The sequence below is a fragment of the Puccinia triticina genome, chromosome 13A, assembly GCF_026914185.1.
Source record: "Puccinia triticina chromosome 13A, complete sequence".
Lineage (NCBI taxonomy): Eukaryota > Fungi > Basidiomycota > Pucciniomycetes > Pucciniales > Pucciniaceae > Puccinia > Puccinia triticina.
The window spans coordinates 5,077,559-5,105,100 of record NC_070570.1 but is presented as its reverse complement, the minus strand read 5'-3'; the positions used below and the strand labels follow the sequence as shown (position 1 = coordinate 5,105,100).

Sequence of the window (27,542 nt, the reverse complement as noted above, 5' to 3'; positions counted from 1 at the left end):
TACTTTTGGCCCTTATCAGATACAATACATGACCAATACAGATACATGTATTGTATTGGTTACACCGTTGCCACCAGCAAGCATCAAATAAAAGGCAGAGCAGGATTGCAATAGCCTGGGAGCTATAAACAAAGTTGCAGAATGACAATTGTTATCAAGTCACTACTGTTTTTTCCTGGTGTAAAGTACTGTGACATGCACTCTGTGGCTGACACACCACCAGGAGGAACTTAGACCCTAGCTCCCCCAACTGACACACCAACAATGGTATTATTGAGGTAGTTTGCTTGTTTTTCCTACAGCTCAACTACCACACCTGCTCCTATGTCATTAGCTCAATGTCAGCAGAACATGCTGGAGGAAAGAATACATTTTTTTTCTATCTCTGTTTATCCCACCTTCATAAACCACAGCACAAACCTTCCCTGTCCAAAATCAACAATTTGGGTGTATTTAACATTTTTTTGTTGGAGTGGAAGGAATGCTGTCAAATGTCCCAAATTCTATAGGTTGGACAGGTGCAGGCTAGTTTTCAACCTATGCAGGCAGTTTTATTCAAAATAAAGTTACAGAAGCAAGGAATCGTAAAGGTTTGGAAATTCCCCCCACCTCTAGTTAGATTCTAGCCCCCGCAAAATGGGTCAACTGGGTGCAAGTCCCTCCTGCCGAGGGCTGTTGGAGGCTCGCTTCGCAAGACACAGGCCTACATTAGTGAAGGCCTGGGGTTAAGTTCGTCAATCAGACCATGAAGAGAAAGACGAACATTTCTGCGCATCCTCATGTCTCCAGTTCATTGGTGCGTGTCTTATTTACTCAGCTCTGGCCAGTTGTATGTAGCTAACCTCGTCGTAGATATACAGATGATCTTTAGATTATGGATTAACATTTAAATACTGGGAATTCTCCGTAATCGTAGACGGACTCTAGATGTTCAGTAAGAAATCATCCTCAGAAAACGTTTGATATCCGGGTCGTTTGAGGCTTTCAAGAGCCGCCGTTTTGTCGATCTCAATATCTTGAATCAGTGCCTCTGAACAATTTTGCAACCCGTCAACAAGCCAAAGAAGATGTTTGCAATCAGTTTCCCCACAAAAAAAAAATGAGAAATGCGAGGCCCGGGGAGCATAGTTATAAACGGGAGCACCTTTCGACGTGTAGTTATATTCCGGACGGATGAAACCGGTCACGATTACTTTGACGATTTCGTCATAGAAGTCTTGGTCGAATGTGTGGATCACATGAACCTCCTGGTAGATGGGACAGAGAGCCAGAACGCCAAGTGATGATGAGATGTGAGTCAAGTTGGAAGATGTAAACGGGAGGAAGTAAGGAGTGAAACTGACGATCGTCCGAGACTTGTTCCCATAAACTGGATTATAGCCAACACTCATGACCATCGGTTTGATGACAGGTGGCAACGGATTGGGCGAGGTGATCCAAACGGATGCCCAACCAAAGTAAACGCCGTTCCGCTGGAGTGCTGGATTGTTTGTGAGTGATGCGGGCAGGTTTGCAGTCGGACATCCCAACTCTCGTGAGCCGCGTTTGAATCCATGCTCTACTTTGCCATAAAGCTTGACCGGGAATGGGGGCTCGGGGCCTTTATCAGGCCCGATGATCGTCGGCCTTGGTCCCGCTTCATCTTGGGGTCGCTGCGATGGTGATGGCCGGTTTTGAATCGTGGTGGATGGCGGAGCCCGTGGCGCTACGGATGACATCGATGATAAGTTGCGAATCGGACGGGTTCTGTGTCTGGATGGTTGTGTGTCATACCGACACACAGCGGGGGTTTTTATGAAGTCCCTCCAAGGGGGCCCGAAGGCCCTCCGCAGGACCTTGAGGTAAAGCGGTGAGCCTCAAATTCAATGGAGATGTTTTTTTGCATCATTTTTATACCCCCATTTCGTGGCTTTTTTGTATGGTATGTTACACCAAACGATAGAGAGGAAGCATGGCTTCATCCTCATCTTATCCTTATTCCCTCGTCTCTACATACCTGGCCGCCCGGGTGATGCTCGAAGATACCAAGATACCATATTCTCACGGACTCACTGTGGTGACACACCCCTCAATGACCGGCTTAACCGCTCAACAAGAGGATTAGTATGTAGATTAGTTCGGCATTAGTTTCAAGAGTTCTGGAGAAGATCCCAGTCAAAATATGTCAGAGGAACAGTCTAGAGAGTTTTACCATTCACAAAGACCTTGGTATGTATCAGCGTGAAACTACTCTGAAAGTGTACCTGTTTGAGAGCACTCTTCAAGGAAAGAAAAATCGCCCAGCGGAAGCGGGCTGAAGAATATATAATGCCTTTCCTCCTATTCGCCACTAGCTTTGACCACATTTAAAGATCACAATCCGCCAGTGAAACAATCATTATTGCACATACCCAATGGCCAACCTGGTCCCGACCTTTACTAAGTTATTTATTCTCCTAGTTTTCGGGACATGTGTAAGTCTACGTTACACCTACTTGAGGATTGGAGCTCCGGAACAGTATGCATGAAGCTCACCAAGCGATCTCTGTGTTTTATGCCCATCAACAGCTCGTCGACCGAAGCACTGTGGCTGCGATGAACGTCTTCCATGAGGAACCCGCGACTCAGCTCGAGTCGGTAGGAGCCGATCGCATGACTGAAATGACTGAGTGTTCATCGGCCGCAAGACATCATCCGACAAGCAGCAGCAGCGAATTATCAGATTCCATTCCCATCTGTCTCCCATCATCTCCAAAGGGTATATCCCAATCTGGTGGAACTGAAGACCCGGCGTTACACTCGAATCATGAAGTTTGTTAAGAATTCTTATTTCTCCTCTGCCAAAGCAGACTCAATCTTTCAATGATTTCTCGATAACTAACCACCACACTCATGTATTCTTTTGCAGCCCCAGAAGGCCCAATGGGAGATCATGCTTGATGAAGGAATCGAAGAAATAAGCCACGGCGGAACTACTTCGAGCGGGAACCCGGTCTCAGAAATCGATTCTCATACTCATCAACAGATGCTCAATGGCCACGGTCATTCTAGCGATTCCCCTCCTCATTCACATGTAATTTCAATAGAGGATCCGCAACAGATGACAATAAAGATTAATGGGAAAGACTATCCAAGACAATGTCCGGTTTGCCGTGAGGAATTGGTTGATGATCGGAAAGAAGACCCAGAAAGTGTTCCGAAAGATAGTCATCCAAGCCCTGGCTCGACAAACGATCCGCCAAATGATCCGAAAAATGCCCCGAACGAGGAACCAGAAAGCCCCATATTAGCTTGGCCAACATGCGGACACGCTCTCCATCGGAAATGTGCTGGACCACGCCAGGTAGTATGGTACGACATCTGTCAGCTCTGCAGGTACAACCAGAATGCCAATCCGAGTCGTTCAGATTTGAAAGATTATCCAGTTGTTGGAGTTGGATCTGAACTTTTGGTCAAGAAAGTGAAGACAGTAGAGCGCTACAAATGTGACTGCCCCTCTATCCTCAAGAATCCCTCCTTGTATGTTGTCGGAATCCCACTGCTCTTATTTACCATCGTGCTCTTAGTTCATCTGCATTAGCACCATGTATGGGGCCCGGGCCACGTCACTATTATTACTACCATTGATAGTCACATTGTACTCCGCAGCCGTAGTTTTTTTAACCTACCTAGTTTAGTTATGAACCGCGATAAATTGCAGTAGTATTGGTTCTCTAACCATCCTACTTGATTCCAAAGCCCGACTGATCATTCTTCCATCGCAACTTTTCTCACGATTGATGTCGACTGTGGGGGCCACCCGGTCCCGGTCCAAACAAACATTTTCAAGTTTTATTTTGCCTTAAGGAATGTTAAAACCTCGTCTGTCACCAACGAACTTGTCCGCCCTTAGTTTTTACCCTTCTCCCCCAATCACTTATGCACATTGCCCAGGTGATGCTCAACTTTTTACTAGTCCTGGCGCAGCTGATGCTCAGCTTTGTACCAGTCTTTTCTTAGCCTTTTTCTAGTCCTGTCCCAGCTGATGCTCAGCTTTGACCCAGTCCTGGGCCAGCTGGCCAGCTGATGCTCAGCTTGCTGAGTATCAGCTTGCTGAGTATCAGCTTGCTGAGTATCAGCTGAGCCAGACCAGGGAAAAAGATGGGAATCAGCTTGAACAGGATCAGAGCTGAAAATCAGCTGGCTAGGGCCAAAGATGAGCATCAGCTGAGCCACGGCCAATGCTGAGCATCAGCTGTGCCAGGGCCAAAAATGATCATCAGGTGGCAAGTTCCAAATCTGAGCATCAGCTGGGCCAGGGGAAAAACTGAGCATCAGCTGAGCCAGGGTAAAAGCTGAGCATCATCTGGGCCAGGGTAAAAGCTGAGCATCAGCTGGGCCAGGGCAAAAGCTGAGCATCATCTGGTTTTTTCACATTGAGTGCTTTGATCCTGACACCTATCATGTGAGCCCTAGATGTGCTGGTGGAGAGGAGCAGCATTGGAGCAGTGTTGGAGCTGAAAAGAAAGCTGTGTCATGTCACTTGCCATCAAGTGACTACTTTTTTTTCCTGGTGAGCTGAACTGTCCTCAAAATGGAATTTTGGCTCTGCATCTGGTAACCAGGATGTCCTGACTCCCTGATGCAATGGTCCTGCTGGACCATTTTGATCAGGGAGGCTCCTAGAATATTCTCACCAGTTTAAGTGGTTCAATGCTGCGGAAAGGGCCGCGTAATCCGCTGTTAGCTCATTTTTTGGCGTAGCGTAGCGGCCCACCGTTGCCACATGCACACCATTTTTGGTGTGCATTAGTGTGCACACCCATGCACTCCAAGAAATTGGAGTGCACACTGTGGTGATCATTTTCGCGGCGCCCGTGGCGCAGAGGATTTCTCCAGGTTTCCAGCCATCAAGACAACAAATCATGGAACGTCAAGATCAATCAGCGCGCCTTGCGCGCGGCGGAATCCTCAAGATGTTTCAGGATCAAGGACCCCGGTTTCTTGCTTGGTTGTTCTGTGTCTTTTCTTTTTCTGTTTTCCTGTCTTTTGTTTCTTTGGTTCTAAAATGCGCGCGTTGGAGAGGTTTTGTTATGCGGAGGGTTGGTTTTGTTTCTGTTTTGTCTCCGTTGGTTTTCTTTTGTTGGTGTTGTTTCTTTCTTTCCTTTCTTCTCTTGTTGTTGTTGCGCGCTTGTGCGCGTGGGTGTTATGATGACCTGTCCACAGATGTCACCAACTCCAAGGTTTGAGTTCAGCTCAAACTCAGGCTTTGGAGCGGCATGGACTTTGTCTGAACCATATTTTTCATCTCAGATCATCCGTCAACCCCGAATCCTAGCAATTACATATCAAGAGCTTATTGGTCACTTCCCCGCGTGGCTTCTGAGTTACAAGCTCTCAGCTGCCGGTTCCCGAGTCGCAGAAACCTCTTCCTGATCACAACTTCCGGCCCCTCTCGCCGGCTTCCTTCCGGAATTTTTTTCCTTTGAGTTTTCCAAAATAAACCACCGCCGACGAGGATCTAACCCCCGTCGCCTCTCAATACAAATCCCCCCCCCCCTCCCAAAGCTATATTTCAAATCTGCACGGCTCTTTTTTTTCCGGATCACCGCAAAGGCAGCGCACAGCGCACTTTTCCCTTCAAGTAACTGCCGACGGCCCAGCACCGGTTGGAGTTCCACAACACCCAATCACTTGAAAAAAGTGGGGTGCAGCCGTGTGAAATCAATAAATCCAGCAATGTAAAAAAGAGGCAGAAATAACCAAGCTAAAAGAAGTGAATAAATCAAGCAAGTATATCCTGGTGAGACTAATATTCAATTTTAGGATCAACAGTGTTCCAGCTAAGCTAAACAAAGCATTGCTATGGTGTAGTTTTAACTTTTGCAGGATTCCACTAAGTTGTATGGTAGAATTAGGTGAATTGCATCTTCTCTGCTCCTATGCAACTCGCACAGGTCACAAAAAATCCTTCTACACTTTTTTAAAGCTCTTTGGAATGGTTTTTTGTCTTTTCTTGCTGCCAAAATCTTTGTAGGGTAGGGGTGGTAGCAGCAACTTAACACTACAGGCAAAAGGGCTGCTGTGAGCACAGCTTGGCTAAAACAGAGTTGCCCACAAGTGTAGTGTAGCATAGAATTTCTATGCTAGACTTGGTGGGCTTCTACTAGAAGCCCACCATTGGTGGGAATAAATAGAAATCCCCTACTAATCAGGTAGTGCATGAGTGTGCACACCGTGTTTTTTGGAGTGTATGGGTGTGTACTCCAATTTTTTGGAGTGCATGAGTGTGCACTCCAATGTTTTGGAGTGCGTGGGTGTGCACTCCATTTCTTTGGAGTGCATGGGTAATGCACACCAAAAATGGTGTGCATGTGGTATTTCTTTGGTGTGCATAAAAGCTGACCCTTTGGCTTCCCTAGCTCAATCAAAAGGTCAATCATCATTGGCTCTTAGAATACAATCACTACGCACAAAAATTATCTTTCCACTTGTAAAAAAGGATTCTGTTCTTGGAATTAGCCCGCGTGATCATAAGGCAGTATCTGGCTTCACTGACAACACCATTAAATTGTGGGATTCACAAAGCAGGGCTACACAACTGACTTAATTGACATGTGAAAATCAATTGATTATTTGCAATCTACTGTGGGAATCTGGGCAGAAAACATCACATAATCCATTGCCCTAATAAATAAATGTGTATAGATCAAAAAAAATTGCAATGCTATGATTGAATGCTGTCAATTTATTCAATTAGGGTGTTCAAAGTTGACTTGCATAAAATCATAAAATTCTAAGCTGAAAAAAATATGTTGCACCCAAGCACTCAAATTAGAGCAACATTTCTAGAATGGTACATATGAAATCATCACTTGAAAGTTTTATAATTTATGATTTTATGCATTGAAAATTTTATGATTTCAACTTTGAACACCCTTAATTAACTTAACTAAAGGTCTTCCACAGTGCCCAATAACAGAAAAAACACTTAGATCTGATAATTTTTGGATCATAAGACTATCAATTGTGATGAGCTGATGAATGGGATGGATAGGCATGGAAAATTGTTGTCAGCTCAATTGAAAATTCTGTAACAATCAGATTCTCATCTATCTACTTGAGGATAACCAATGTGGTACGGGTGAGAAATCTGCCATAATATCTAAATGATAAGAAAAAACAATTATCAAATCCATAATTGTGTTATGGGTCTCTGGTAATACCAGTCAAGGGAAATTTGTGCAGAAAGAGAATCAGAGTGGAGGATGAATATTCCACATTGGGGAGAGTTGTGCAAGGCTTAAAGCCTTGACTTTAGGATGGTTCACATCTGGCTTTTTAGCCACTCTGCGCATGCGATAAGAAGAGTTTCTAAAACCTTAGATGCAAACTGTCCTATTTCTCTTTGGACTAAGCCTATGGGGAGTGCTTAAATTTTAAGGCTGTGACATGATGTCTGGATAAAACTTCCTGGCAGGGAGGATTATACTAATACCAAGGAAGTAAAGAAATCAATCTCTGCATTTGCAGCGGCGAAGCCGCCTTGGCCTCTAGTATTGCTTAAACTTGCAATTGTCGGCTTCTGATATCTTCCGGTATTGAAAAGTGGAGCATTGAAGCAATTTAAAGTATTAATATCAATCCAGCCTGTGCTTGGGAGGCTGTGGTCATTCTTGTTAATTAACAGATTCATTTTTGAACCTGACACCAATCAGTTTGGCTCCCTTCTAAAATCCAACAGGTTTCACCAAGGTTGTGGCATCAAAGAGAAATTAGACAGTAATTATTACATTCAACTCTGCAAAAATTCTATTTACATGGTTAGTTTGAATGTAACCAGAGACCTTGAAATTTATGGCTTGCGGCGCTGAGCCAGTTTTCACAAAGACAGGAGATCAATGGGCAGATCACAACTGCTTTCCTTGGGGAGAGAAGTGATGGTGAGACACAGGGTTTTGGTGTTGAGGGTTTGCGGAGTTTCAGGGCAATGGGAATTGTTGTTATGAGCCATGAGGGCTCTATGCATGTACATGTCATGGCTCATATCTATAGAGCCGTGCTGGAGAGAGAACCCAATTCCTCTTCATCTTGCAATATACACACAAGATCTTGAACACAGAACCAGATCCTCCTCTACAGGACTCAGTATAAAAAATATGCAGAATTTCAAAGAGGGACATGAATGCCCTGCAGCGGTGCAGCCGCCTTGGCCTCTAGTACTATTGGATAATTACATGAAAGTTTTAATTGCTGCTCATGAGTACATGAATATGTATGTACAAGGGTGTGCCGTTACGTTACCCGTAATTGGGAACGTAACTGTAACGTAACTTTTAAAGTTACGTTACCCAGTAGGTACAGATACCTTGATTTTAGTTACGATATCTGCCGCAGAAAAAGGGCTGTTTATTTTCTAGTTACGTTACCCAGAAGCTTTCAACAAAATGGGTTACATTACAGTTTTGCCCAAATTTGGGTAACTTTGCCGTAACTTCCCAAGAGAAATGACTATTTGTGGGTTTTTTTGTTCAATATGAGTACGTATTGGGCTCAAGTTGATGTAAAACAGCCACTGATGCCAGTTTCTGCCCAGGGTGTCAGGTCAAAATAGGTGCACAGTGAGGATTGAACCCGCAACCTGCATATTGCAAAACATACAAGTGGCAAGCACTAACCATTATGCTTAATTCATTATTCAAATGAACTATTTTTTGAGAATATTGAACAAAAAATGTCCACCCCAAAAAAGTTACGTTATCCAAAACCTCCAAAACTCAAAAATAAAAAAAGTTACTTTACGTTACGTTACTCAAAAAAAATGTTATGTTACCCAAATGGCTAATTTGGATAACTAAAAAAAAGTTACGGTATCCAATTAGCCCTCCGTAACGTACCGTAACGTAACTGCCCACCTTGGTATGTATATTGTTTGAACTGAAAAATGTGTTGTTGCCTAAATCCTTGATTCTGTATTGCTCCAACTCGCCCGCCTCCTATGTCTGCCATACTCCAAATGTGGAGTTTTTCCACCCCACCGTACAGCAAAATGAACTAAATTTGGCATACAGGCCACATATAAAATGTGTACAGGAGTTGAAAAAAGAATGCTCTGCTCACTGGAATAAGCTTGGTATGTTTTTTGCAAGCATTTCCAGCAGCTCTAAATGGATGATGGATGGCTGGATGGCTGCGCAAGAAGCTACCCTTCAAGGCTGTGCCACTCTTGAACCCATTGGGGAAGCAGTTGATGTGTAATGAGCTATGTAGTGCAAAATGGGTGCTGGCCGGGCCTAAGGCCCGTCAGGACTGACACCAAATTTTGATGCTTGGGGGCAAGCCCACGTGTGAGAAAGAGACCCTGTGGGGAACACCTCCAGAGAGGCTTTGTTAAGCTTGGGCGGTATCTGGGTACCACACTGTCCTTGGGAGGGACCTGTAAGAGATGTAAATGCTCTTAGCCAATGGTGGGCCGATTTGATGTGTTGCAATATATGGGCTGATTTGTGTAAAACATCGGCCGTTATTTTCAAGGAAAACCCGTTAATTTTAACAAAAAAATATTTAATTTTCAATACTTTACAATAGATTACAATACATTTTTGGCTGTATTGATGAAAAATGGCCTGTATTGGCTGCTATAGAGGGTATTTTATGTTATTTTTTAAGCCCTCAAGGTTATAGTTAACTTTTGTTGGCAAAATAGATAACCATATTTCTGGTATTGTAACTTATTTTTCAATACTTTACAAACCTTTAAGTTAGCAGGTAACTGTAATGGCCCACCGTTGTCTTAACTGTAGGGGACAAAGGGACAAGGCAGGGATGCCTTGGAGAAATTCTAGAAAAATTCTTGGAGGGCTTTATTTCATGTAGATAGCTCAGTGAGAGAGGGGTCAGTCCGGGGTCTCTACTGTACAAGATGAATCATGGAGTAATATGAAGAAATGGAATAGAGAAGCTTACCTATGTAGCTCAGTGAGAGAGGGATCAGTCCAGGGTCTCTACTGAGCTAGGTGGGGAGCGGGGAAGTACGGAATATATAGATGAGAGACAATTGACAGCTGATGTAATCAAAGAACAAGTCTTGTGTAACCTTGTGAAACCAAAGGGGTGTGTGGGCTTCACAGTACCTTGCACTGCACCTGGCACCTCTTCACAGGTGTGAGGCGGGTGTGATTGGTACCCGCCAAGCAGTACTAGGAACCTTCCACAGGGACCAATCAACATTCTCTAAAATGTACACGTGTAAGCTTTTGTGAAAAATTCATCCAGCTTGCCTCTCAGAAAATGCACACCAAATTCAAACAAGATTAAAAACATGATTCAAGACAAACTGGAATATTTGTTAGCCAATACAGCACCTCCTCTCAAAACCTTGGCATCTGACCTAATGAATCCTTCCATCAGGCTCTGCCTAACCACCTCCTTCTGGCAGTCTTCCATCTTCTGGCCTTCCTTCTTGACCTCCATCGCGCCAATCAAGCCAAGTTACCACCCTGGTTGAAACACATGGGAGTTATGTTCAATTGAGCAATGACAACCATTGTTCTATACTTAGCAACAGTGGATCTGATTCCTCCAAAACCAACTCCCAAAAATCACCTTCCAAGAAGAAAAATAAGAAGAAATCTTCTCAGAATAAAATCAAGCCACCTCAAACAAAAAGGAAAAAGTGGTCACCTCAAATGCAAAGAAAAGCCACCAAAGCAAAGTGGAAGACTCCAGAGTCTGATTCAGACAGAAAAAGGACTCTTACTCATGAATCTCCCTTGGGACTTGGACAGAGAGAATGATAAGGTTAGGAAGCAAAAAAAGAATTGAGAGAATGCTGTGACAAAATACAATGATATTGAATTGTACTTTCAGGAGCCTGTGCATGCTGGAGGCAAAGTATGCTGTTTTCTGTCCGTTTTTAACTTCTGAAACTCACTTATCACCTGTTCATCTTCTTTCTCAGACTATCAGACCAAAGCTTCTGTACAAATGCAAAGGGTTCCATAAAACTTACAAAAAAGGTAAGGACACTCAATCAAACTTGATGAAGCATTGTGATGGCGACATGGGCCAATCAGGTTGCTCTAGAAGAAGCAATGGCATCAAAGGCAAAACCAATTTACCGCTGATATTGAAACAAGTTGCCAAAAAGAAGAGAAAAAAATCTGGTGCGGCAGCAGCAGTCATGCAGGCTTGGTGTGGATCCCCCTGTGATTGGTGATCCCCAATTCCAGCTGCACAAAGTTTGGCCTCTGCCGCGAAAACTCTTGAAGTCAAGGCAAAATTAGCAAGCCTATATATTGGGCCTGCTGTAATTTTACCACATGACATTGTATTAAACACATGTAGTGTAATGGTTTCAGCATTGATACAAGGAAACTTCAAAAATACCCACAAAGTTCACAGAGACTGATCAAGAGCCTTTCTATCGATTTATCAAGAAAAATATTGAAATGATTATTTTGAAAACCCGCAGTGCGCAAAGTGTTTGGTACTCTGCGTACTGCACAGTGCGCAAAGTCCGTTTGTTATTGCTCTGGCCGTCTGTATTGTCCTTGTTCTGTGTGATAAACATATTTCATGTTCCGCAGCCAAGTCTGACAGGCTTGTGGTCGTATTATACATATTCATAAATATATACATGACTAGGAGTTATTATGTGTTTAGTCCGGCGACCCTACACCATGGCTGCAAGAAAAGTTTCTTGAGGCCAAGTTGTAACGTTTCCAGGTTAAAGCATGGTTCTGGAAACTTTTCAAGGTAAATAAATTGGTCTCGGGCCCTTTCTCACGGAGCGTTTTCCAACACGTTTCAAAAAACCTATGGCGACTGCACCACCGACGTCGTCTGCAATTGAGTTCGAAAGGTTTTGAAGTGGCTTTGAAAACCACTTCAAAACGTTAGGTTGCAGCCGTGGTGTACCCCCCGCCCGTCCCTCCACCGAGCTTTCCCATCCCCCCGAACTTCGGTGCCTTCCCACCGGGTCTCGACCCGCCGCCGCCCATCCCCCCACCGGACCTCGACCCGCCGCCAAATATGGAGAGAATCCCGCCACCACCTAACCCGCCACCACCTAACCCGGCACCGCCTAACCCGGCACCGCCTAACCCGGCACCGCCTAACCCGCCACCACCTAACCCGCCACCGGTTGACTCCCCGGCCCCGGTATCGCTCTCGGTCTCTTTCGTGGTATCTTTAAGTCCTCCGGATCCGCCTCCTGCCGACACTGCTTTCAACTTACTGATGATAAACGCTTTTGCTTCGTCCTTTTTACCTCCGTACTGCAAATGGGGCCCCATATTGGCCCCCCCATAACAGATCATGTCACCGGTATTACAGCAATCCCAAATGATCGAGGCGTATGCTTGTGGTGCGGTGACCATCACGGGCGTTGCAATTCCTCTTCCAGTTTTCTTCATGCCATAATTTCAAGAATCATCAATCAAGAATTATCATTTTTTTATTCAGGTAAGAACCAAATAATTATCCTAAAAAAACCACTTACCGCGCTACACTTGTTCTGTGGGAGGCCGCCTTTATAGTATGGATTTCCAAAGAGTACTACGGCCACAACTTTACCGGCTGGTAAGTCCTTGGAGGCTAGAATCTGAGTCGCGACCATCGCCTTCAGATAAAAAAAAGGCGGAGGTGATGATGAAAATTGTTCAGGTATATATGGTTAACACACAAGTTCGTTTCTTGATTTTCAGTTATGGTAAATCAACTTACCCCTTTGGAGTAACCCATCAAGACGAAAACCATCCTTGGGCACTTTTTGGCATGTTCTTTGAGATATGTGAGGCCGGTTTGCGCTCCTTCTTTGGGTGTTCTCATGTACTCGGCTGAACTTGAGTATTTGATATCATGGAGAACTCCGCCCGGAACAGCTCTCATGACCTCCTGTGCCATTGTTGTGTAAGCCACCGATCTTCCTTGGGTCTCCGTGGTACCTCGAGCACTAAAAAGAAGATAAGCAAGGAGTCGGTTATTCTGGTACGAAACATGCGCATCGAATAATCGTTGCCGAATTTTTGTCATGTATCGTGATTGAGGGAAAAAAAAACTTACCCCATCATCATGTAAGATTTACATCCACCACTCCCCAAATCTGCTAAACCACTACCGCCGCCACCACTACCACCACTACCGCCCGCGCTTTTGGAAGGTTTGGTCGCCAGACCGGCAAACGGGGACTGACGAGAATGAATCGAATTTTGAAAGGAGGTATTACGGAGCTTCAAGCTATTTGTCCTATCCTGTAGGCTTATAAACAATACATAAATACTAATACTAATAAGGTTGCCGACTATCATCTTTTGCGTGTTGAGGATTCTTCAAGCTATCTAACTAAAACAGCGAGTTGCATGTATATAAATAACTTAACGGATACCAAAGCAACGTGAGGTGGATTTAGCGGCAGAGAACCGGGAATACTTATAGCCAACATGGCTGGTTCGTAGGTTAGGAAATGAGAAATGACGATGCGAGTTACCAGGGCAGTTTATCAGCTGATGACGATGTGCCGCGGCCTCGAGTCTTGCAACGCAGGCTCCATCCACCAGGCCTAGGAACCGGAGTAAGCGACTCGCTAGGCGTTGTGAGTACACACACCAGGTCGACCATGGCGCCCCGCCGTGGTTGATGTGACACAGCCGCGCTGTTGCACACCGGGAAAACTGGTGTTGCAGCCACCGGTCTGTCAGTCGACTCTGACATCCATCCTCCCGGTCCCGAGCTATCAGATGTACACAGTTCGCTGAAGGGCAGCTCCTGGTGGGGGCAGTGACGGTTTCGGATCGATGGAAATGCCGGAGCGGGCAAGCGAGCGAAACCAGCGGCAGTAGGGAGGCCGCTAACTCAACAGTCCCCCACTTCGGAGGGCCCTGGCACAGCCTGGGCTGGCGCGAAGCGCGACCTCGGAAGTCCCGGAGCCTACGGAGAGTCCCTCCCCCCCTCTGTTCGAGAGGTAGTTAGGCTAGGGGAGGCCGCATGTTGGTTTTAGCACAACTCAAATTCTCGGCAGCTGACCATGCGAGCCTTCATGGCTAGCTGGCAGAGGCTGGCAGGCATTGCAAGCTCGTACAATAGAACTCGTATGGTCGGGCTGCCAGTTCACAAGCTGGTCGACTGACCGACATCTTGTGTGATTGTGGACTGCCAACAATCATGGGCGTCAATTGCTCGGCGTGTGACCGTCAAGGCCTAGCGGCAGCCTGGCGGGCGCAGACGAGGTCAGCGATCGGGTAGCTAACAGTCAGCCCGGGGTTAGTCAAGCCACCAAGTGGCCGCCCGGCAACAGACCGGCAGACCTGCGGTGGGTTGATCATGGTCATGCCGCCATATCTCTTGACCTTCAGAGGTACGGCGGGAGTGAAAATCCAACACTTTTTCTATTCTTTCCAATTATCAATCACCAGATGCGCAGCCACGACACCCTATATAAATTGAAGGAGGAGAGAAGTATGAGTAAGCAGAAGGATCCGAATTAATGCAAGAAGATGATCCTTCCCGGCATTTTCTAGGAGATCAAGTAAAAAAAGGGTGAGACAGCAGGTAGGTAAAAGAGAGACCGACCGCAATGGACACATTCGACGACTGTACCAGGCTTCAATTGAGCTTTTGGGACCCGACAGATACACACCGACCCGGCGTAGTTCATGTCCTATTTTTAAACAGAAATATCTCAGTCCACCCTATCCAAACTATATTTCCAAGATGGAGACAAAAGAAAGCAGGGGGGTTTTACTCTGGATTGGACGCATCGGGCACAGCATAAGCCTTCGAACCCAGTCCGTTTCCATTTGGCGATCAAGCTGAACGTACACCCACCACGTTCATTCAATCAACCAAAAAAAGCCCTTGTTGGTCAGTTAGAAAGTATTCAGGAAGGAAGTAGAAAAGGAAGGGCTTTGCAGGGATGCTTAACTTGGCGTCCGCATAGTCTTGCTCTAGGAGCCAGTCGTATAGCTCTCTTGAAATTGCCTCACGCTTGTAGTACAGATCGTAGATGTAGCGGGAGCGGGTGTGAGTGATCCGAATGATTGGCCAGACTGATTCGTTCTTCCTCTTGCCTTCATGTGTCGCTGATTCGGCTGATGATCATTGTCCCAAGTCCCCTTGTTTTAGTTGAACGTAACATGGGTGTGCATGACTCTTCTAGTAGGAGCGCTTACCATCTCGCATCTTTCGCTCGTATTCGTCCAACACTCCTTCGATCTCTTCAAACCCTTCGGGAGGCGGCTTGGTTCGATTGGTTCTGATCTTCGGCATCTTCCACGGCGGTCGCACGTTTTAAGGTCTCACCCATCAGATTGACGGTGGAAGGCTGAAGGCATGCGCAAATTGACCCCCGGGCTGTCAAGCCGCCAAACTGACAACACCCCCGCCGACACCCGAGCTCAGGAAGTTCACTCGACAATATGCTGAGTCAATTCACCAAAAACCATCTATGGTGTTCAAAATTGCATAAGATTTTTTTACATAAAATCATAAACTGCAATTTTGGCTGGGAGATGTCATTTGAAGTTTTATGCACGCTGACATCTCCCAGCCAAAATTGGCTTTATGATTTTATGTAAATAGTGTCATATGCAATTTTGAACACCATAATCCTTTGGACACTGGGCAATGATTTTCAAGGCATCCAATTTTTTCCGCCATATAAAAGTAAGCCAGAAGATAATTTGACATCAAAAATGAAAGTAGAGTTGTTTGAATGTTTATAAGGAATGGGTGAAGGATCTCAACATTCACATGTGTGTCAGTGAGAGAGCCACTAGAGAATTATTAATATTTTCAAAGCACCAGATCCAATTGGTGTTACTAGTCTAAGCCAAAAGAGAAAGGGAGAGCAAGCGGAGTTGGTTGAAGCCTTTTTTTGCATGGGACTCCCTTGCTCAATGCTAAGACACATAGGTCAATGGTTTGCTCTTTTTAGCAATTGGCAGCTTGTTGAACCAAGGTGTATACAGCCCAAAAGGTAAAATCCTTACAGCCGCCCTTTCCACAACTAACATGCTTAACAATCTTGATTTCAATATAGTTGTTGTGGCAATTTCCACAAGCAGTTAAAGGTTAACACACTTCCAAAATTGATTAATTTTTCTGCGTGCAGCTGCAACGGTAGGCTGTTACGTTACCCATAATTGGGAACATGCCTGTACCACAACCTTTAAAGTTACATTATCTAATATTTACAGATATCTTAATTTTAGTTACAGCTTAAAATATCCGCTGCAGAAAAAGGGTGCTTTTTTGGCTAGTTAAGTTACCCAGATATTTCCAACAAAATGGGTTACATTACAATTTTGAGTAACTTAGCTGTAACTTTCCAAGGGAGATGGCTATGTGTGTCTGGTTTGTTCAATGCAAGTATTTATTGGGCTTAATTTAATGGAAAACACCCACTAATTTCAGTTTGTGCCCAGGGTGTCAGGTCAAAACAGGTCAAAACAGGTGTGCTGTGAGGATTGAGCCCACAACCTCCACTTTGCAAAACACACAAGAGCCAAGCATTAACCACTAATTAGCTGAATTCATTATTCAGAGAAAGAGTTTATTTGCAACTATTGAGCAAAAAAATTCACTCCAGAAAAATTACATTATCCAAATGGGCCTACTTTGTGCACTGCAAAAAACTCTTTGTGCAGTGTGCATTAGAATCTTCCAACAATAGTGAAGGGAATATTGAAGATAGTCTTTTCCAAACCGCTTCCAACTCTCAAACATTGCAAGAGGGAGACTTGAATTTCAAGCCCGTAAAATACTTGCATTTAACCATTGCTCCCTTGTTGTGCAAGAAAGCCGTGACTTCTGATGAAAGCAACAAATGCAAGATTTCCACATATCAAGAACTCAAAAATATTGAAGCTCATGAAGTCTACACTTTTGGGAATAATTATTCAGTTCATACCTCTTTCAAGAGTATGATTCTTGGCTTTTTGTCCATTTGCCCTACATGCTTCAACACCCCCCTTTACAGCTTGCCGGGGTCCTACCTCAGTCCTGGATACCTGTCATTTTTTTCTTGAGGCAAGTATATGGATTTGCACTGAAAATTATGTTTTACGGTGTGGTGGTTTATATAGATGAGTGGTGTAGAATGTCCGCTCACTGCAGCACAAGCAGAAATGCAGTGGGGCTGCTGAGCAAATGCTCAGTCTACATATCCAAACAAATGATAAGCAGGCGTGCTTATGCGTTTTCATATGTAGACTGAGGAAAACCTTGAATGCACCACTTTCAAAAGCATGTGGAAAGTTGGCAAACAAGGCAAGCTGCGGGACCAGGGACTCAACACAGGTGCAAGGGAACCAGAGTTCAAGCCACGTTCTGGGAATGCGGACTTAGCGGAATAGTTGGAGTAGGACTGCGGCGGGACTTCTGGGTGGACTGAATAGTGCAGACTGGCACCAGGTGAACTGGGGCAGTGGAAGCGGATGACATTTGGGCAGAAGTGCCAGGTAGAGAATGGGGTTGGAGGCTAGTCAGAGGGTGCAGGAGAGCAGGTGTTGGAGAGGTAACTACTAGGCTGGGAAGAAATGCATGCAAAGTTATGGTGAGTGCAGGAAAGGAAGGACACAGGCAACTTTGGCTGGGAGCAGAGACATGCGGGCGGAGGGAGTGGAGGAAAAGGGACTTTGGGGCAGCTTTTCTCTCACTCATAGTCATCTCATTCTATTATATCATTCTATATAATACACACTTTACGGTATTATTTTATTTACTGCTATTCTTACTCTAACTCAACTTTTGTGTATCAATACATTGTGGAGAGTTTTCACCACCCCAATTCTTACTTTCTTGCAAAGTTTACTGTGAAGAAGCGGAGCGGTTGGACGTTACATAGACTAGGCAGATCATATCAGGCACATTGCAGAGCACTTAAGAAATAGGAATGTTGCGGAAGCCCAGCGCTGGTAACCATTCAAACCCAGATTTATCAAGAAATGAGGTGGAGCACCTTATCTTATCAGGCGACACGCTGTAAAGCTCAAAAGTGTTCCTGAGAAACTTCTGCTGAGTGCGGAAAGGGATGAATGAGGGAAGGAATCAACCCCCTCAATGACTGGGACAGACCCCTGTCATCAAGAGGCTTGATTCCTCTTGATGACCGGGTTCTGTCTTGGTCATCAAAGGGGTTGGCTCCTCTTGATGACCGGGGCAGATCCTGGTCATCAGGAGTAAAAAACCCTCTCAATGACTGGGACAGACCCTAATTATGGCAACTTGAAGTGCAAATCTGCCTTGCTGAAGGTTTCTGAAATGGGCTCCAGTTGCCAAACGTGAAGATTTGGCCATGCAGCTTAGCACCCGCGGTGGAGATGCTCTCAGGCTTGGCTTTTGAAACCCCACATCTTCAATTTTCTATTATGAGCAAGGAATGAGGAAATTAAATGATTGAAGAGCCTTAAAAATTAGACAAGATGCTGGGCTTTCATTATATACAAAAATCTTGGTGAAGTCTTTGGAGGTAAGGGAGCTATAGAAACATTTGTTTGATTTTAGGTGGCCAGCAGAGCGCAGCTCAGAGGCACCCAGTGTCCACGGGAGCCGGAGGTGAGCTAGTAACCTTAGCTCAAGAGTCTTGAATTTCAAGCAAGACTCTACTGAGCCAGATTGGTTACACTCTGCAGGTAGAGCTATGTAGTCAGGCAGTAAAAGCTAGTGTGCAAACTGAATAGTTCTGGCCAAAAGTGATCTCCAGACCCAGCAAAGATCTGCCAATTGGCAGCGGCCTTCTTAAGAAGGCCACCATAGAAAATAGAGTATGACTCTGAGCAAGGAATTGTCTCCTAGCTCAAGGAATTGTCTCCTAGCTCTCAATTCTGTTCAATACTTGTGAGCAGGACCTTTGTTCCTGCTTTCTTTCTTTTTTGCTCCACCCCCCCCCCCCCCCCCGCACATCAAGCACAGCAAGGAGTGGGCTTAGCGCCTCAAAACCCACTCTCCGACAAGTCTAGGCTTCTAAACTGCTTAGAGGAGATTCATGAGTCATCAGAGAGGCCTAGCCAGCTGACACATCAAAGGAACCTCCTCCTCCCCTGTCCCACACTGTGCACATAGTTGGCCCGCAGGCCAACAAACCGGGGCTTCTGCAAATTTGGAGCCCTGTCTTTTCCTGGAACTGACTGTGTCAGGTTCAGAAACCTGCACAAAGAGGGCAGCAGGCAGGCAACCTGGGTAAAGATAGCCGCCACTGGGCTGCATTCATTGCCTCTCTTTCCATCACCCACTCACTGAGTGCCACAGAAGCGGGAGTGGAAATGATGTTTTTGGCCATCCCTCACAGTCCTACATCAAAAATACCACATAAGTTCCAGAGGTGCTGTCAGCCTTAGAGCCAACGTAGTTGGCCTAAAGTCTGCCTTTTCTACTCTTTTACACCTGAATACCCTTATATCCTTTTAATCTTAAGAGTTATTTTTTTTGACTTCAAATTCTGTTTCCTCATTCAATTTTAACCCTAGTTATAACTCACCACTTCTTTGTAACTATACTCCTTCCCTGAGTTCTTCAGTCATGGCGCGCATGCGCAGTTGTGACGTGGCAGCACTACCTGGCGCGCCAACCACCTGTACATTATGTAAGCAAACTCTGAAAATTTTCAAAGTCAGGATCCCCCATGCCTCAGGAGGATCCACAGACTTCAGCACACCAGAACCACACCCCAGAGACACCCAGGATCACTAACCAGAGGCCACTTCACTCCCAGTATCACCACAGGATATTGACAGTAAGTACCCTCTTTCACTGACCTTTTTTATTTCAGAGGAAACTCTGTTGCTCTTGACTGCTCTCTCTCTGTTTCTCTTCCTCTCTTCAAACATCAAATGATCTATAGGTTATCTCTGGTTAAGAACTTAAAAACCAGAGCAGGGTAGTAACCCTACTTCTGATTCCCACCACCGTTTCCTTGGTGTGAGTGGAGACTGTTGCACTCCTTCAGCACAGTTGGCAGCCTAATTTTCCAGGTAGAGCTTGGCCCATATTAAATCATAACATTGAAAGATCTATTTCTCTCTCTCTCTCTCTCTCTCTCTCTCTCTCTCTCTCTCTCTCTCTCTCTCTCTCTCTCTTCTCTCTACTGCTTGTATTTCTTTATTCCAAGAAATTCAATCAGTGTCCCCCAAATTCCTTGTGTCCTGCTTTCACATAAGAGACACAGGCTCACAGGTGCCAAAGCGCCTCCCTATCCATGACTAAGCTGTTTGGGCAAGTTGGTTATCAGGGGTGGTAACCCAATAATGCCTGAATCTCCCTTGTGTATCAAACCTGACCACTGGCTCCTGCTGATTCATCTCATGAGGATCTTTTCCAGGCAAAGATGCAAGAATCCAATCCAAACTGATAAATGCATTTTTATTGGTATTGGATCATTTTCCTGATCCAGCAAAATAGAATTTGAGAGGAACATAATACACTCTTGATGGCCTGAAATGATTGGCCATCAAGATGGCATACACACCCCACTTGATGGTCTGTTATTACTGGCCATTGAGAGGAATATAATATCAAGAGTGTATTATGTTCCTCTTGATGGCTGGTACTGACGGGCCATTGAGGGTGATTTGTATACACATCAACAAAAGAGTTTTGCTCTTGATGGCCGGCCAGTACAGGCCATCAAAAATTTGGTGTTTTTGTCTCAATGGCCGGTGTACTGACAGGCCACCAAGGGTTATGTGCCTTTGAATGGCTGGTCAGTAGCGGCCATTGAGTGTGTAAATAGTGCTTTACTCTTGCTGGCCGGTACTGACGGGCCAACAAGAGTGTAGGGTGTTCCTCTTGATGGCCGGTGTAGGACTCGTGTGGGACACTAAATATAATTTGGTGAAATATCCGCTGAGGGGGAAATAAATTGCTTAATAGGTTGAAAGGCTATTACAACTTACGGGTGGTTTGAAAGACCTGCCCCTCTAATAATACTATGCAAATATCTAAGAGTCTTGTAATCAATATTTATAAAGATATGGCTGATTCCAAGATAGATCTTACTTTCATATAGTAATCTCTATCAGACCTAGATCACTTGATTCAACAGGCTAACAAATCTGTTATAACTTCTTCGCTTGCAGGCAATATACTTACTTTGTTATACTCGTACTACATGTTACTAATATGCTGTTTAACTCGAACTTGTTGTTGTGTTATGCTTGGTTCTACTACTTCCGAAACACTAATACTGCTACTAACTTCTACGCTACTTGTGCTAACCACTAATACCACTAATAACCGCACTGCTGACTAAACTACCATATGTGACCAAACCTCTGTAGGCTGATCCTAACTAAACTAACTAACCACTTGTGACCAAACCTCTGTAGGCTGATCGCGACACTAACTAACTACCGTAACTAACTAACCACTGTGACCAAACCTCTGTAGGCTGATGGGGAAAAGTCTGATGAGGGGGGAAAGGGCCTCCTTGTATATTGAAGGGTGAGGGATTTTTTCTCCAGGGAAGCTCCTCATGAGGGATTATTGCTGCAGGGGATCTCAACTACACAGCCTCTCATGCATGTACTGCGCTGCATGTGCAAACAACGAGGGGTTTATGCTGCAGGAGACACTCAACTACACAGCATCTGCATGCGTGTGCTGCACTGCCTTACAAACAATGAGGGATTTATGCTGCAGGAGACGCCTCCTGTACATCTTATCTACCTGCATATGATGTGCTTCATGTACAAACAATGAGAGATTTATGCTGCATGAGGCGCTTGAGCTACACAGCACTTTCATGCATGTACTGCGCTGCATGATGTCATGTGTTGCTATGCAACCAAGCCATCTTTCATCCTCTTCCACACACTCTGCATCCACTGTCTAACCTGTTCCATTCCCAATGTTGAGGGTCAAGGCCTCTCCTCCCATCTTGCTCCTTCTTCCCTTCTTCCCCCGCACTGTATTACACACTCCCTCTACTATAATACCTCTGCAATGGGCTTTTGGCATTGTCACACATATGGAACACCACACCGGTACAGACGGGCCATCAAGGGAGGTGTGTATGTGCCCTCAATGACCGGTTAGCACCGGTGATCAAGGGGGTTGTGCTTCCCTCTTGCACCTGCCATTGAGAATGGCAGGTGACGACACACGCAGGGCGCGGGTTTAAACTGGAATCTGGATTACAAAAGGATGATGAAATCCGGATTACGACACCTGTTTGTTGGCTGTGTAAGCTAAAGACATTAAGGGGATTCAAACTTGGCCAATTGTGACTTGCATGCACTTTTGCAAGTTGGTGTTCAAGGCTGTTCTTGATGACCAACTTGCAAAAAGATATTCAAGAAGGCTTAGGGGCCTGCATGCAATTTTGCAACTTGGTGTTCAAGAATAAACTTGAACACTGACTTTCAAAATTGCATTCAAGTTGCACTTGGCCAACTATGAAACCCCCTATTATACCGCCTTGATCTTTTTTTGAAATCATGTCAATCCCCATATCAAAAAGGTTATGCTACCCAAAACATAAAGAATCAGGTTGAAAAAAAGTTACTTTACTTTACTTTACTGCAAAAAATTTGTACATTACCCAAATGGCCAATTTGGATAACTGAAAAGATGTTATGTTATCCAATTGAACTGCTGTAACGTAAAGTAATGTATCTGCCCACTGCTGCCACAGCTGGAAAAAAGTGACAGCCATTTTTGCTTGATGCCACCTGATGTCTGGGGAAAATTCATTTTTCCTGGTTCCTGCACAACACCTTTGCAAAGGAGTTGCATCAAAATATCCTTGATGCAGGCCTTGCGCAACATGAAATGCATTGTGCCAGGCTTGCGCAACACAAAATTCATTGCACAATGCCTGCACAATGGAAGTCTTTGGCTGATCATCTTCCAACAATGGCCTTCTGTGAGGTTCAGCTGGCATTCCTAGCTCAAAAAATAATATTGGCACAGGGCTCAAACATAGAGTAATAGAGCCTGAGCACTTCACACTGTACAATTCTGAATGGTGCATGCTTGACTTGCCACATAGGCTAACTCTCCATTGAGAATCCCCTGGGGCCAGTCATATATCAATTTGCCTTCATTTAATCATCCAGCATTCTCTGAACTGTGATTTTCTTATGAAAAAACAGACCTCTTTCTCACAGCAAAAGAGGTATACAAAAAGAAAAATCTTGAGTGCAACTCAGGCACAGCCTGATGGCCAGTTCCGCATGGCAATAATCCATATGTTTAGAGTATATCTGCTATCATGACTTTTCTCTGCTCCTTATTTCCATTGGATCTCTGACCTGATTTTAATTTTGACTTCTGTCCCCCATAAGAACTAACTTCTGATCTGGAGTAGCTTTGAGTATTTCAAATATTTTATTTCTGGTTTTCAGCAAGGTTGTGTGCATGTTGAGGTAGTATGCCCATATCCCATATGTAGTGTGCTTCTAACCATAATACAAGCAATGCTATACATAGCTTATACTAGGTAGTAGGTTGCGTCTGCAGGTGTTTCCTCTCTTTGGTGAATCCGAACTCCATTTTTCTCACTCCTGACAGTGAGTGTCACTTGACTTTTGAGTCTGTGAACTGCTGGCTGTTCATCCAATGTCCCCGGCAACTGTTGTATCACTAGCCTTTCACAATCTCTTTTTTGGTTAGTGATTTTCAGGAAAATTTGAAGTGCACCCGCAGTGTATTCTCGCAGATTGTTGACTGTGAACCATTTCAAGAGCTTCTTGAGAGTTCTTTAATGTGAGCTGATACATATGTTGTGGTGAGGTGTCGCAGGGTGTTCCCCCGGCTGTCACTCGGCTGATCCAGCCCATGCTGCCGTCCCCGCGCATGCCCGCCTCGGCCTGCTCCTGACGAGCTCACCATGGAAAACATCTACTCGGCCTACCAGCACAAACTGACCAGCAGCCTCAGCCAGCACATCCACTCCATCAGCAGCAACAAACCACCACCAACATCCGAAGAAGAACAAGAAACCATCCGCAAACTCACAGCCAACCTGCCCCCACTTCCACAGAAGGCATCCGAACTCAGGCGGGCCATCATCTCATCCGTCTTCTCAGCACTCATCAGCCAGCTCAACAGCACCCAGCAGGACGAAGACCACACGCTCTACCATCTGCTCGATCTTGCCCTCGCCTTCATCGAGCATGGCCAAGCCGCACCCGAACTCGCCCTGGGCTGCATCGAGGAGATACTCGAGACCTCGACCGTCCAACAGGCCCAGTTCATCTTTGGCTACCTCGAATCACGCGTTCAGCGATTGACCGTCGTAAGCAAACCTATCAACAAACAAACAAACTAAAACTGATACCATTTATATATTTAGGATATGCTGCCCGACAGAGGCAAAGGCTTGATCTTCCTGCGCATGCAAAACAACCTGCTCAGACGGCTCTCGAAATCCCTCCACACCGTCTTCTGTGGCCGGATCCTGTGCTTCCTCTCCTCCGTCTTCCCGATCGCCGAGAAGAGCGGCGTCAACCTCCGAGGGGCATTCAACAACGGCAACATCACCAAGTTCGACCACTTCGAATCCCCGCCCCCGCCCCCGCCCACCCTGCTCACCACCACCACCACCACCAACAACAATACTGATGAAACGACCGAGCGCGATAATCCTGGCAGTCTGGAGATCGACTCGGCTGCTCAGGATCTCGCGCCCAAAGTCAACCCAACAGTCGAAGAGACCAAACCAGCACCTGATTCAACTCGCGTCAAGGCATCCAAGTCAGGTCACTGATTCAACACATCAAACACCCTCCGTGCGATCTTCAGCCCACTGACTCGATCTATCCACCCACAGCTGCCGACAAGCGCGAATTCTACACCCGCTTCTGGTCCCTCCAGGCCCTGCTCTCGAACCCGCCCGAGCTATTCAAGTCCTGGTCCCCAGACCCATCCCTGGCCCTCCCAGCCACAACAACCCTCCCGCCGACGTCCACAACCACAGCCGCCACGGCGATCACTCCCGACCCCTCCGCTTCCCCCCAGCCCTCTACGCCTAACCTCAAGAAACTCAAGGACGGGATCGGGGCCACGTTGGAGGTCTTCGGACGGATGACCAAGAAAGAACTCGAACTCGGCGCTACCCATCTCCGCAAATCCGAGGACCTCGACGGCCTCGAGCAGTTCTTCTTTCCCAAGTTCCTCACCAAGAGTAACTTGCTGGATCTCGAGGTGCGTCTTTCTTCCTTCTATTCGCCATCGGATTGTTGACAGCTCAAGCCCTTCTCTCTCTATCTCTTTCCCTAGATTGCAGACCCATACTTCCGCCGGCAGGTCCTGACCCAGTTCCTGATCATCCTGCAATACATACGCGGGTTCTCGCCCGAAGAGCGTGCCAAGCGCGCCGCGCTCCCGAAGTCGAACCGGATCAGCGAAATCCCGTACATCTACCAAGCCAAAGATGTCAGTTTATGTCTCCCATCCTGCTGCTAACTGTATGCGAGCTGACTCTTTGCTGGGAGACGAGTAGGAGGCCTGGGTGCTTAAGCTGAGCGGCGAGGTCTGGAAGACGCTGTATGCGACCCCTCCTCATGGCGAGATCTTCGCAATGACCATCCAACAGATCCTGATCCGGGAATCCAGCTGGGTAAGGATGTATGACCGTCCAAAGTGCTCATGCATGCGCTAATCCTCGCGACTCGATCGGCCTTCTAGATCATGTGGAAAGCCGGGTCGTGTGCCAGCTTCGAGAAGTCCAGCTTGGAGGTCGAGCCGGCCCCCGGATACAAACGAATCACCAGTAATCCGCTCAGGTTTCCCCACCCTGTCGGCACCCCAGCGCTCAGTAAACTGTGGGAAAACAAAGTCTCCCTCGACGCGATGGAAGCGATCGATCCTACCGCCGGGTATCCCCTCCCCCTTCTTTTCTTGCCCATCTCATCTCATACTAAGATTTCGTTGTTTCTTCTAGGGTCCCCGACTTGAAAACCCTTCATCTCAAAATCCAGCATCTGGAGGCCCAGTTGAAGCAGCTGCAGGATCATCTGCCTGCGGATACCGATCCTAAAGCAGAAACCGTGAAATCACAGATCCATCAGCTCCAAGAAGTAAGCCCTCTCTCAGCTTTCCCCCAGTCTACTTCTTTGGATTGACGATTGACCCTGGAATTACAGCGGAAAGTGGGCTTAACATGGCGAGCATTACGGATAGCCCAGAGTTCGCACCTGCAGTTTTTTGGGAAGATAGGCATGCCGGCGGATATCAACAAGTTAATGGTGATGATCGAGGAGGCGAAGAGCCGCGGGCCCGTTCCGCTGGGACGGCCGACGTTAGGCCAGACGGCGTCCCCGCTGACGACGCCGAACCTGCGATCGTTGAGTGGGGAGGGGATGGAGGTGGAGACGACGCTAGGAAAGGGAGCCGAGGAGGGGGCCCTGCAGCGGGTGGCCTCGAACGACGCGAGCCAGCCGGACGTGGTCATGCTTGACGGGGAGAGCATCATGGAGAGCGTGGGCGGGCCGGGGCTGGCGAGCGAGCTCGACGGGGAGGTGATCAGCGAGAGCCAGCCGTCGATGGCGGCTGCAGTTGCCAGCGTGTCCACGGACGAGGTCCAGTCGACCAGCCCGGCTTCGCGGCCGGGCTCGCCCCAGCCGATCCCCTCCGCGGTCGTCCCCACCGTCTCCTCCTCCAACCCGCTTCCCCCGTCGCTCAGCCGACATCACTCCCACCAACACCAGCACCAGCACCAGCACCAACAACAACAACAACAACAACAACAACAACAACAACAGCAACAGCAACAGCAACAACAGCAACAGCCCCCCTCGACCTCCTCCGCCCAGATCCGCTCCTCGCCCACCCAGCCGCTCCAGATCGGACACGACCAGTCGCACAGGATGTCGGACGTCGAGCAGGTGATCCGGCGCATGGAGGCCGAGGCCAACCGGTCCGCCGTCGCCACGCCCACCCCGCCGCCGCCCTCCTCGGTCCCCTCTGTCCGGCATCCCTCCGGAGGCGGCTCCGGAGGAGGCCCGGCCGACTACTCCTCCCGTGGCCAGCACCAACACCCCGGCGCCATGCTCTACTACCACCATTCTCTGCCCTCCCACCCCCACAACCACCACTCCAACCATCCCCACAACCATGGCCCCCGCAACAACCGGCCCTCCACCGCCGCTAATCACTCCCCTCTTCCTACTAATAGAGACCACTCTTTGCCCCTCCTTAAACGCCCCGTCGCCGAGGTCATCGATCTCGATGCCCCCGACCTCGGGCCCCCTACCGACCCCAAGAAAATCAAAAATTAATCCCCCCCCTCTCCTTCTCCGCTTTGTTGTTTTTTTCGGTCGGCTCGTGTGAAAGTCACGCCCTGATTTGTGTGGAAACTGTCGGGCGGGGACGGCCATGTCTCTCGTCCGTTGCCGCCGACCCTGGTGCACATCGGGGTCGGTTGACCGCTTTCCTGGCAAGAAAAACCTGGCCTCATCGCACTTGTGTGCAATGCTTGGCCAGGTCGCCGTCAAGCGACCTTCACAAAGTGTTCCCGTCACGCCTCATTTTGCATGATGGATGTGGGCTTGGGGCCATACACAGGGCGCAGAGGGATGAGTGGGGCCCATATACCCCCTCCCCGAAGTCGCTTGCGGCCCGCATGTCTCTGACTTGACTGCGCC

General features: G+C 46.8%; 4 protein-coding genes across 4 annotated transcripts; 1 reads left to right on the top strand and 3 right to left on the bottom strand.

Annotated features, from left to right (window-relative positions):
• Positions 1-923: 923 nt before the first annotated feature.
• On the bottom strand, positions 924-1,718 carry PtA15_13A482 (uncharacterized protein; the record flags this gene model as incomplete). The annotated part of the gene is made up of 3 exons (XM_053162684.1): positions 924-1,030; positions 1,145-1,247; positions 1,344-1,718. The coding sequence occupies 3 exons, from the start codon at positions 1,716-1,718 to the stop codon at positions 924-926; spliced, it is 585 nt and encodes a 194-aa protein (XP_053026636.1).
• Positions 1,719-11,618: 9,900 nt separating this feature from the next.
• PtA15_13A481 (uncharacterized protein) lies at positions 11,619-12,864 on the bottom strand (the record flags this gene model as incomplete). Its single annotated transcript, XM_053162683.1, has 4 exons — positions 11,619-11,632; positions 11,897-12,368; positions 12,461-12,580; positions 12,685-12,864. 4 exons carry the CDS (start codon positions 12,862-12,864, stop codon positions 11,619-11,621), a joined length of 786 nt encoding a protein of 261 aa, XP_053026635.1.
• Positions 12,865-14,345: 1,481 nt separating this feature from the next.
• PtA15_13A480 (uncharacterized protein) lies at positions 14,346-15,225 on the bottom strand (the record flags this gene model as incomplete). Its single annotated transcript, XM_053162682.1, has 5 exons — positions 14,346-14,390; positions 14,540-14,617; positions 14,702-14,768; positions 14,882-15,047; positions 15,129-15,225. 5 exons carry the CDS (start codon positions 15,223-15,225, stop codon positions 14,346-14,348), a joined length of 453 nt encoding a protein of 150 aa, XP_053026634.1.
• An 8,560-nt stretch (positions 15,226-23,785) lies between these two features.
• Positions 23,786-27,176, top strand: PtA15_13A479 (uncharacterized protein; the record flags this gene model as incomplete). The annotated part of the gene is made up of 10 exons (XM_053162680.1): positions 23,786-24,193; positions 24,251-24,656; positions 24,728-25,101; positions 25,177-25,332; positions 25,400-25,516; positions 25,585-25,775; positions 25,841-25,976; positions 26,043-26,546; positions 26,712-26,783; positions 26,928-27,176. 10 exons carry the CDS (start codon positions 23,786-23,788, stop codon positions 27,174-27,176), a joined length of 2,613 nt encoding a protein of 870 aa, XP_053026633.1.
• Between the last annotated feature and the right edge of the window lie 366 nt (positions 27,177-27,542).